This window comes from Homalodisca vitripennis, chromosome 1 (genome assembly GCF_021130785.1).
Source record: "Homalodisca vitripennis isolate AUS2020 chromosome 1, UT_GWSS_2.1, whole genome shotgun sequence".
NCBI lineage: Eukaryota > Metazoa > Arthropoda > Insecta > Hemiptera > Cicadellidae > Homalodisca > Homalodisca vitripennis.
Genome location: NC_060207.1, coordinates 40,684,493 through 40,697,416, shown reverse-complemented (window position 1 = coordinate 40,697,416; position 12,924 = coordinate 40,684,493). Strand labels below are relative to the sequence as shown.

Genomic DNA, 12,924 nt, shown 5'->3' with positions numbered 1-12,924 from the left:
TTTCTATTAAATGTGTCTTGAATGACACTTTTCTCAAATTGGAGGACAGAAAATTTACTATGCTTGTTAGTTTTTATGCCTTATACACTGAATGTTTTTATTATAATGAGCTATTAAACCATAGTGTTATTTTAAAATGTCATAAACATTGAATCATGGATATTAAATTTCAAGGTATTAATTTAATTAATATATTTTCCAATATAATATACGTTAAAACAAGTTATACTGAAAGAACTCTCTTAATTGATTTCCTATACAACAAAAGCATGGTCTAAAACTATTATAGAATCTCTAGACTAGAAAATACAATCATATTATTTCAGCCATTAATGTTTTTTTTTATTTACATTCACTACAAGTCTATGTCAATAAACTCCACTCTTTGTCAATGAATCATAAAAAAGTACGATATTTACAAAAGAGATTGACAACAAACTATAAATAATAATGTACACAGTAGTGCACAAGAGATGACTCGTAACTAAACCTGTAGAAACATCAACTTAATTTATTGTTATTGCACTAATTACAGAAAAAAATTGATGTGACTCATTTCCTGGAACTTTGACAATAAAGCCGATCAGTGAATGATCTGAGGATGGTTAAGAGGGCGTTTACTGTATAGTAGTAATTGTAAAAATTGGTTTAATTAATGATTTCTCTTAGCTTACATGTACTTTAATGGTAGCTTTGTTACATAGACGATGCACATATCACTCTAATTTAGGATTATACTTTATTAGATACATTGTTGTCTGATGAGGTATTATTGAAGTAACTAAGTTGTAGTTGACACTATTTATTGTTCATAATACAAATAAAGATAATTTGACTTGGACTGTTAATTTAATATTAATTGAACTTTTCAATTGCATTCTGGTAACAAACATTTTAAAAATTGAAATTCAATTTTTGAGTCTTTTTAACTTGTAAAATAATTGTTGTACTAAACTGACAATATATGTACCAATTTGATTATGTATCTTTGTGTTACATCTCAATTTGAAACCAGCAGTCGTGGTACTTTATAAACTTAATTAACAGTAAAAATATTACATTTTTTAAGTATTTATAATCTAATCCCATGAGTGACTTTTTAAGCCATTATTTCATTAACATACATTTATCCATTTTAACATTTTCTCTTTTCTAAAGTTGTACATATATTATTTTTCTCTGCTGAAGATGTTTTATTAAATGCCATGAAATGATTTCAGATGGTCTCTTACATTCATTAATAAAAATAACAGAAATAAAAGGTAAGAAGAAGTTTGATTTTTTTATATTTAATTTAGTGTGTTTACCCATTTATAAAAATCTTGTAATAATGTAGTAATAATGATAGTTATTTGAACTAAATGGGGAATCCCATCATCTTTTCAATGCAGATTGTGAAGTGTATAAATCAATGTCCAAATCGATACAGTATTTTAATGCCACATACTGTATGTGAGGTTGCGCGCACCTGTAGTTAAAAGTGTTATCTGAAACAACCAATAGATTTTTATTAATTTTAATTCTCAACAAAGAGCTTCTCACTCTACTTTTTTTATACAGGGTTTGTCCGGAAAGTAATAGGACTGAGTCGATTTAAAAAATGTATTGAGCCAATCGTTACAATTCTTTAAAAACATTCAAAATAGGCTCCTTATGCGTCGATGCAGCGCTGCCAGCGCAATTTCCAAGCATTGAAGGCGTCACAGAAGGCATTCTCCGGAATAGCCTTGAGAGCCGCGGTGCATGCTGCTTGGATCCCCTCTGTCGTCTCAAAATGCTTGCCTTTCATCGGCCTTTTCAGGTGAGAAAACAAAAAAAAGTCCGGGGGAGCCACATCTGGGCTGTAGGGCGGCTGTGGAAGAGTTGGGATGCCGGCCTTGGTCAAGTAGCTGTTCACAAGAAAGGCGGTGTGAGCCGGGGCATTGTCATGGTGCAACTTCCAGTCGGCTGCGATGTCTGGTCGGACCTGATTGACCCTTTGTTTGAGTCTCTTGAGCACTTCCACGTAAAACTTGGCGTTGACAGTTTGTCCAGGAGGAACAAATTCATGGTGAACGATGCCTTTGATGTCAAAAAAGACAATGAACATCGTTTTCACTTTGGATTTGCTCATTATTGCCTCTTTTGGGCAAGGAGACGCCGGCGTGTGCCACTCGGAAGATTGCCTCTTTGTTTCGGGATCGTACTCAAAGATCCACGACTCGTCACCTGTGATTACATTATGCAAAAATTGGGGGTCACTTTCACACATGTTCAAATTTTCTTGGCACATTTCCACTCGCCGCAATTTCTGGTCGTCAGTGAGCACTTTTGGGACCATCTTCGCGCACACCTTGCGCATGTTCAAATGCTCCCTCACAATTTCATGAACCACAGATTTCGGTAAATTTAACATCTGGGCAATTAAACGAATACTTAGTCGACGGTCTGAGTTCAAAACATTGCGCACACGAGTCACATTGTCAGTGTTTGTCGAAGTCGAGGGTCTTCCAGCACGATCTTCATCAGCGACCTCTTCCCGGCCCTCCAAAAAGGCCTGGTGCCACCGAAACACACTACTTCTTGCTAAAGCAACATCTGGGTAAGCCTGCTTGATCATATCAAATGTCTCTGTTGCACATTTACCGAGTTTCACACTGAATTTAATCGCGTACCTCTGCTCTAACGAACACTGCATTTTCGGCTTGTACCACTCACAGAAACACGTCACGCGAAAATGCCTGTCCTGACTCTCCAGGTGCTCGGAGACAACTGACCAGCCGCTTGTTCGTTCGGCAGGAATGCCCTCTACCGAATCCAGTCGGTGCGTGCATGCTCCGAAGTACAGTCGCGGCGGAAGAAAATCAGTCCTATTACTTTCCGGACAAACCCTGTATACTACTAAAGACTTTCCCCTTAGAGATAGCTCATGAGAAATTGCTAAATGATTTTAAGAATTTTTATTGTTAAAAAACTTAGAAATGAAAATGGAGAATCCACTAATTATTTCAGAGTTATTTTGCATTTAACCCTTTGCATGCCAATGATCTTTTGCATCCATTAACTTTCCTATAAAGCCAAGACAAGTAAAAAATTTTGTTTCTTTAAGTTCAAAGCTAATTTTTATTATAACTAAATTAAAAAAGGTAAAAGCAAAAAAATATAAAACAAAACATTTTACTTAAAATTAGCATATTTATTTATAAGAATAAAAAAGAACTATTTAAAAAATGGTTTATATAAAATAAATTTTAATTTAATTGTAATTAACGTCAAAAGTTTAATTAAATTTTACTATAAAACAAAATAAATATTTCAAACTAATCACAAAACTACCACATGATGAACAATAATAACAAGATACATAGTAGACGCTCACTCGTGACAACCGAGAAAGCAGTAATACATGCCACGGATAAGTTAGGTTACGGCTTTGTAGGAGACGCAGAACTGATGAACAGGTGGTCGGAGTTAGACAAAGGGCACTCCCGTCCCCCTGCCGCAGAGTCATGTATAAATACTTCCTTGGTAACCACGATGAGCATGGAGCATGCACCTGTATTTCAAAGGCCTTTTGTGAACTAAAAAACTCTCAAAGTGACATAGTCTATATTATCAGGTATAACTGCATTTTGTGTTTTGGTCAAAGCCTACCATTCTAATATATCCATCTGTGGAGTGGGAAGGGTTAAATTTGGTAATTAACGTGACAAGAAACTCAACTAGACAGGTTTTACCATTGTGTTGTTGTGCTTTTGATCGCATGACCATGTGTATTTAGTTTTTGAAATGCTAAATTATGAACAACGCGAGTATTTGTTACGTAGTGCTATGATTGTTCTGAAGTTCATCAATTAAGATGTTTTTAATAATTGTATTATACAGAACATGTTGACATTTGAATTATTTTGCCCTTAATAAAACTTGTTATTAAATAGGTTTAACAATATGGTTTTCTTTTTTAGATCAAAAGATAACCCTTTCTTCGGGTACACGATAGCAGGAACTACACGAGATGAACAATTGCGGTGGATGGCGGCCATGTTGGTGGGAGAGTTTCCGCATGTTGATCTCTTGCCCAAACCTCAACTGAACTTTCTGGAATGAGGCTTGGATATGATATTATTGACTAACCTGTGCCATCACGATGTAGATATGCGTGTAAATGAAAAGTCTGAGTGTATTGCCAGTGTTGCCACTAAAAGTGATTTAAATTCTGTTCATCAATTTTAGTCAAATATGAAATACTATTTCGGTATTCCTTAAAGGGATACTCATTTATAACTTTTCTTGCTACTAAGTAGAAATGTGTATAAATAATAATTACTTTAATTTGATAAAAAAAGCTTTATTTGAGTAATTTGTTGGGCCAATTGTGTAAAATATATGTAGATGGAGATTTAATTTTAGTTAAAGTATCTCATTTAAAATATTTTAAAATTGAAATAGTATAACTTGCCTCCTTGGTAATTTAATAAAAAAGGTAATTTTCTGTAACATTAGATATGAGAAAATTTTTACATATTTTAAAACATTGATAGATTTTTAAACATGAACATGATTAATAAGATATTAATTTTTTGATCCCATTGAAAAATCTTGTTTTATACTTGAATCTTATTAAATATCACTAATGAAGATAAATATGTTAAGTAGTGAAATAAAACTGTAATTTTTATTGAATGATAAGAATAACTGTATAAGGTGTATTTAGTTTTCAAGAACATAGCTCAACTTTACAATATTGTGTTAAATAAGAATCTGTTTGAACTATTCTATGATTATTATTACAAATTTATGATTATGTATATTATTAAGGTATTGTATGCCTCTTTAGTTAACCATGTAAACTATTATACCTAGTGGTACTGTTTTGTTGCGACCTTTAAAGTATTTAACATATTGTTTTAGGTGGTTTTTAGCCATTTGATATTATATCATTTTTATTCCTAATTTAAGAAAGTTTAGTAGCATGAAAATAAAATTCTGCATGCAATGATTTGAAAATTATACATAAATATTTTATACAATTTATTTTTATATATGAGTTGTTTTTATCTACTGTTATGTATTAAACAAACTTATAGTTTTACTTCAATCTTAGCTGAGCTCTAATTAATTTTTCTTTAACTGGATTTCATAACTGTTGTCATAATTAGATACATTGAATTTAAACAAGCATGATCAAATAAAATAGTGTATAATTTAGTGATGGGCGAATACAGGATTTTCTAATCCTGAATTCGATTCTGAATCTTAAAAAATCTATCCTCAAATCCTAATAGTTTTTTTAAGACTAGTATAATTTCAACAATATCATTAAATCATACTATTCTTGTTTTTGCCATTCTTAAATATTTTGAGGCTGTCAGATAGTATAAAAAATTATCCAAGAATACCACTCTATTTTAAAGGGATTTGCAGGCGTTCAGAAAATTAGCTATTCTTTAAGGCCAGAATCATACGTTATGCTCCTACGTTATGCTTTAGTGTGATAGATTATAATGTGGGTGTCCAGAATTTATGCCTATAATCTTAAAACATATGGGCCTTTATTTGTATCACTTTTAAAACATGTTTTAAACTAAATTACAAGTTATAATAAAAAGATAACAAAATATATTTAGTATAGAAAATATTTGAATAACCACAAAAATTGATAAGTAAATACATTTGTGATCGTCTGCTTCTTGTCAAGCAGCTGACGTTCATGCATAGATACAGTTGATGAATGGCGATGCATATATATAAATATAGAAAATACAAACTGTTAACAAAAAAACTATTCATAAAAGCACAATAATCTATTAATTAGCTTATTTATCCATGGATTTTCTTAAACAAAGTACAGTGGAACTTGGATAATTCGAATCTCAAGGGACCAATAAAAAAATTCGAATTAAAAAAGTTAAGAATTAAAGGCTTAAAATAATGACACTTCACAGCTTTGCTGAAAACCTTTATTGAAAATAACATGAGTGGTTGTAAATGTATGTTTTTCTACTAAACAGTGCAAAATTGAATCATGAATTATCTAAAAAATACACAATTACAGCATATGTTTATCAATAAAAGAAAATAAGTTGAATGGTGATAAGGAACATTATTCAGTACAATATTATTTTTTCGAAAGAAGTCGGAAATCTTCACTTGTTTTCTAAAGTTAAGTCTCTCAAAGATTCTGCCATATTCAATGAATTGAAAATAGACTCATTTACGTCATTTTTTACTTGAAAAAAAAAAAAACGTCTAAGTTCCATGATGTGATGTGCTGCTGCGGCCGCACTCGGAACGTTTATTTCCGCCCCAACTGATGACTCGCCTTCTTCATCACCCGATGCCATGTCGCCATCTTGTTTATTGTTGAGCATTTCAACGATGATCTCCGCGTCCGTTATCTCACCACATACTGCAACATCTTCATCCACGTTGATAAAATCTTCAAACAAGATGGCAGGGTCAGTAATGACGTCCTCCCAGCCGTCAACTGAAGGTACCGCTTCCGCTATAATGTCGTTGGCTTTTTCAGCGTCGTCCTCCTTTTTTACAAAACCAGCTTTTTTAAAGCAATGTTTGATCGTTTCGGGCGCTACTTTGTCCCAAGCTTTCTTGCACATGCGAGAGGCTAGAAGAATGTCTAACTTGGTTTTTAGGGCGTTACAATCTTCAGTCAGTATGTACTCAACCAATAAACGTCTGTAAAACTGTTTTAGATTTTTTATGATTCCCTGGTCCATAGGCTGGACAACCGAAGTCATATTGGCAGGGAAAAAAATCACTAACATTTTCCATTACTGGAATCGTGTTGTGCGCAGTACAGTTGTCTATAAACAAGATAACTTTTCGTTTTTCTTTTATGAAATTTTTGTTTAAGTTCAACAACCATTTCTCAAAAAGGTGACTGGTCATCCCAGCTCTTGCGCTGTTCACATACTCCACTGGTTTTGATTTGACGTTCTTCAAAAAACAGGGACTAGCCGACGTGCCAATCATTAGTAAAGGCAGCTTTTCTGATCCATCCATGTTTGCACCAACCAGGAGAGTAATTCTCTCTTTACTCAGTTTTCCTCCGTCGCATTTTTCTTCTTTAAATGCGAGTGTTTTGTCAGGGTGCATTTAAAAAAAAGTCTCGTTTCATCAACATTGAAGATGTCCCTTTCGTCCTGATCCTGAATCATCTCCTCCAAATCTGTTTTCCATTGGTTGGCTTCTTGCTGATTAACGCTTCCACTTTCACCATAAATGGATTTCAACGAAATTTTGTTGCGATCTTTGAAGCCGTCAAGCCACACTGAACTAGCCTTAAAATCTTGTTTCTCCAATTCAGTAGCAAATTGTTCAGCTTTGCTTCTTATGAGAGGACCACTCACTGGAATCTTCTGATCCCTAGTTTGTTTGTCCAAATCTGGATTTTCTGGCTCCCTTAACCTTTTCCGGTCTTTAATGTTCTCACTTTCACTCCCGAGAATTTTTTCTTTATTCTTTAAGTAGGTGGACAATGTGTTAGGAGGAATTCCAAAGTCCTAGGCAATCCCAGATTTTTTCTTAACCCCCTTCTCTACTTCTTTGATTGCCGCTATTTTTTGAGCCAAAGGCAGTTTTGTATGTTCGAGGATTACGAGGCGACGACATGGGAGTGGAGTGGGTGGGGTTGGAGTGATCTTGCAGTGCCAGTCGCGATGAGTCATGTCTACAAAACAATAGGCGCAGAAGCATAGGGCCGAGCCGGGCGGGAGGGTGGCTAGATCTGTGTCCAATGGCCTTGAAGCAAGTGCCTTGCGATTAGAAAGAGTGCAATGTCTTTTCACGAATCTTTCCACTTTAAAATCGGCATCGGGTTCGAATAAAAAGTTCGAATTATCCAAAATAAACTTTGAATTAACCACGATATTGTTGCATTATTTATGTAGAAAATGCTAGGGACCAATATAAATATTCGAATTAAAGAAGATTTCGAATTATAGAAGTTCGAATTAGCCAGGTTCCACTGTACAACAAAATCTAGTTATAGCAGTTGATAATTTGCATACCGCCGACCAGCAGTCAGACATAGCAGACTTTCTGTGATGCACGAACGTAAATATAGAAAATACTAAGTGTACAAAAATATGATAAATATGTTACTTTGTTAATTCAGTTTATATAAGGTCGTCTGTGAAAAATGCAGCAACTCATAGTGCTACATGAGTAAATGTTGAAAATACTAATTGGAAGAAAAATATTTTCAAAGGCACGTTAATTTGTCAATTAGGTTATCTATGTGCGGTTCTTAAAACACAATATACGGTGAAAACTTGTAACAATTGATAATTTTTCTACTGTCTCATCTGATAATAACTGATGATGAGGCGGATCTCTGTTTATCGATTCTCGAATCCGAATCTTTATCTAAGATACATGGATTTTAGATTCTGCTATGACACATCAGTTTGATCCTTAACATATAACTTAGAATACTCATCAGAGAAAAGAAACAAAATTAGTCTATTATGTGCAAGAACACACCACACAATATGGTATATATGATATGTATGAAGCGTTTACTAAATACATTGTCTAAAGTGTAATAGGAAGTATTTTTGGTTTTTATGATTCTTTGTGTTGAAAAGACAAATGTATTTTTATAAAACAGATTTTTCACAAGCTTGTTAACTTTTAATTTTGGATAAACATCATAAATAGCTATTTTAAAATACATTATCACTGTAACACTAGATATAATTGAGAGAATAGACTGCTACTCCTAACTCTCAACTGACTGAGATTGGAAAATGTATTATATATATCCAAAGTTTTACTCAAAATGTTATCTGTGTTCTCCCCCAACAGTTATCCAAATTTAACTTTTTAATTAAAAGAAATTTATTAAAAAGAAACAAAAGAAGGTGTCGATCAGATTTTATGATACTATCATATAATTAAATAATACTAAATCCTCATGTATTTCAACCAAGCAATAGAAGTCTAATAACATGGAAAATGTACAAATTAATTATTGTGATTTTAATTCAGACTGTAAGTTAGTAAAGAAATACTACAATTAATTTTTTTTTAATTAAGAATATTCTGTTGTAAATATTGTAGATGTATTATATTTTATGTACTTATAATCAATAAAGGTTTAATAGAAACAGTTTTTAACTTGCTGAGATGCTGTTTGGTCATTTAGTTATTCAGTTAGTTTGTATTTTAGAAAATGATCTGAGTTTTCAATTTTTCAAGATTTTAATTTTTACATTGTTTTCATTCTTTATACATATTTGAAAATATAATAGTTTTAAGTCAACTTTCTGGTAAGATAAGATCCCCATTAAACTACTAAATCTTTCTAATTTCTTTCAAACATTGAATCCTCAAATATGGTTTTGAGTGGTCAATATTCACTGAAAATGGTAACAAAATAATACGTGTATGAAGGTAGCCTCCAGGTGAAAATTCATTGTTTATTTCCTGGAGCCATTTAAATTGATATCTCTTTCACTCCTGTGTTATACTTCCTTTGCTATAAAAATGTGTTCTTTAAAAAATGTGTACTTGAAGGAACTTGAACTGGAACATACATTTATGATTGTCTATAAATATATTTGAAACAAATTACAAATAGATTATGGGCTAATGTTAAGTGATAAGTAAAAAACCAAGGAATTTATTTAAGTAAAAATGTTGTCATAATATGAAGAGTGTGTTATCAGAGATATAATTTTACTCTAATAACACAATGTAAAATTGTTTAAAAACCTTATTTTATCTTTCCATTGCAATTTAACAGCTATACACATAAAGTTGATAACAATATTTTTATTAGATATGGATAAATTCAGTATGTACAATGACTTTTGTTACAGCTTTCATCAGAAGTAAATGATAATTATTGTATGAATATCTAATGTTTTAGATATGTCGAGTGTTTGTAATAATATTTTGAAATTGGACTTGCCAATAGTTTCATCTTGTTATCGATAAAAGCTTTAACCAAAGACTTGCCAGAAGTATATTTTTTAAGGCTTGGTTTGTTTTATATTCTGCGAGAGTTACTAATTTTATAAAATAAAGTTACCATAACTAAAAACATATATATGATTAATTACATAATATTAATAGAAGTAATAAGTTTGTTTCATTGTGAAATTATTTCTAGAAGCGATTTTCAGGGGAATGATTTCTTTTGTACTCTTGGACAAAAGAAATACTAGGGACATATTAAATAAGAAAAATATTGTACATTAAAAATTTGGGGTATATATCCTGATATCAAGCCTCTTTCCGTGTATGCCACTCTTTTATTAACGGAATTAGTTCTGTAGATATTTTTATTTGTTTAGTTAAACAGTAAATAAGATTGGTAATGTTGTATTACTAACATATCTATAAATAACAATTGGTTAATTAAATAAAATGAAGATCAATTCAATAAATTAGGTAATTATGCAAATCCGTTATTAGACATTCCCATATTGTAATTGTTTGATTTTGTTAAGTTTCTATATTTTATTAATAGGTGTAATTTTAATTTTAGAATTCTAAATATAGCTTGAACAATTAAATAATAATATTATTATTTTACTTATGAATAATGTTTAAAATATATTATCATAATAATCAATGGAGAGTCTGAGTAATTGTTAATATTTTGTAAAGAATCTAAATAATATTCAGTAATTATTCCCCTTCTTTAGTTCAAAGTCAGCTTTATTCTTGATGGATGACAAGGTTAATCAACAACAAAAATTCTATATTAAAATACTGTATATTAATACAAACTATTAATATGTATATACCAATATCTGTATACAATACAGCACTTTATGTACAACCACTGTACATTATTCAGGTGATTACCTCAAAGAGCGTTAATCCCGTTGCTCTATATTCTCCATATACAATATAACTATCCACTTGCTACTGCAGAAAAACTCTTACATGGTAAACAGTCTATTTTTTTAACATTAATAGACTATTTTATTGTCACTCTCCCAATTTTATTTGATGAAGTTATGTGAATTTTTAGTAATTTGAAATTATGTTCCTAAAATCTGAAATTACAACTGGTTTTTTATCACTGCAATAATAAAACAGTTTATATTCATCTTAACTAAGGTAACAATGAACTTTGGTTCAGTACTGGTGTGACTATAAAGTACTTTATTTTTGTTTAATGTAATGTATGGATCATAATATATATATGATCATATTATAATGCACTGAGAAATGGGAAAATGTATTATTTAAAAAATTAATTGTTTATAAACAATCAAACATAGTACTATTTAAGCACATTTTTTTTATTCACCAAGTGTTTTTCAATAGTTACGCCATAGTCATACGTAGTAACTATAAACAGTAAATAATAAATAAAAATAAGAATGTATGTGTTATTTGTTTTACTTGTAAATTTATCTGTATATTGGATTTGTGTATTAATTTTCATAGTATTTAACATATTGTTCGGACCTGCTTTTTAATTTAAATGTATGTATAATTCTTTTGAAAATAATTGTTCCCTTGTTTTCTCAATGTCAATCATTTTTATATTATCTTTCATACTTGTATAATGATAAGCTTGTAAAATATTATTTACAAAATTTGATTTCACAGTTGTTATGTTATTGATTTTAAAGTTTGTGTGTGTTCTTTGAACCTGAATTTGAAAATATATTTGTAATAATCACCGCAATTAATTTGGTAAACTCCAAAATTGGTATATGAACCAATTTGTTTTCCTATTATTTTATTTATATTTTTGTTAAAACATCTAAAACAATTGTCTCTTGTTTTTTTATATATTTATACTCATGTAAAATTTTTGGATTTTCAAATGTTTTTGATTTTCTGAGAGTTATATTAAAAATAAGGCATGTGTATTCTTTATCTTGTTTGTTTAATATTTATAATTTTGCTTAGTTTTGTTAAATATTTCTTTTTATTTAAAAATCAGTCATACTTCTAAGTATTTTTGTTAATCTATTTACTACAGAATAAAATGCTGCTTTAATTATTATTTATTTGTTTATAGTTACATGAGTTTTCATGGGGTGAGTAACCATTGATTACCACAAAGAGAATGAAGTCACAGTTTTAGGATTCTGCATTGAAAGTCGCAAATTCAAGGGAAGGGATGTGTTTATTATGTATGTATTATTTAGAAAAGTTACCACAGCATTAAAAAAACTTCAATGAGTTATTAGGATAATAAATTTTTATTGTCAAATTTTCATAAACAGTGTCTCTTAATTATTTTTAAAATACTACAATTAAAAGTTGCTCTAAAATTATTATGTTCTAAACCAACGCTTAGTTTCGGGTTAATGCTAAGAAGATAGTTATATCTATGGTATTTGTATTCATTAGTTTATGTGCATTATTTTAGGAACATTTTCAGACTTCAACATTAAGCATATTTCTCTTCCTACCTTATTGAACTAAATTACCAAGCCATTTCTATACTCAGATTACTGTGCATTGTTACATTATGAATTTTGCATTTGATATAGTTTTAATTATGCATTTATTTCAGGCAATGTAACATGTAACTATTGTGTATTTTACTTATATTTTAAGAAGAAAATAAATAACATTTTCAACGTGTTGTGTATATTATAATCCAGGGGTATATCATTATTATCAAGTAACCTAAAATTGGCTTTGGAAATTCACATATTTTCAATGATGATGTATTTTTATGGGAAATAAAAATTATAAATAATAATTTTTTCTTCCATGCTCTTATGTTATAGACACATTTTTATGGTTAAAGCTCTGTACTAGGAAGTAAGAAAGTTGATCAATGTAAAATCTAGAGCAAATATTTCTTCTAAACAGTTCAAAACTTTAATCAAATGTCAAATCTGTAATGGAGATTGATAAATACTAATTATTAAAGAAGATAAAACATATAATTTGAAATATTTTATAGGCAGCCACAGGCAGTTTTTGTATACAAAATTG

General features: G+C 30.6%; 1 protein-coding gene across 1 annotated transcript in view; it reads left to right on the top strand.

The window, feature by feature from the left end:
- Positions 1-12,560, top strand: part of LOC124360268 — a 43,140-nt gene extending 30,580 nt beyond the window's left edge. The window contains exons 12-13 of the mRNA XM_046813727.1: positions 1,221-1,262; positions 3,945-12,560. Coding sequence (XP_046669683.1) covers positions 1,221-1,262; positions 3,945-4,086 — 184 coding nt within the window. The 3' untranslated portion in view covers positions 4,087-12,560. The remainder of the gene's footprint in view (positions 1-1,220; positions 1,263-3,944) is intronic.
- Positions 12,561-12,924: the final 364 nt, after the last annotated feature.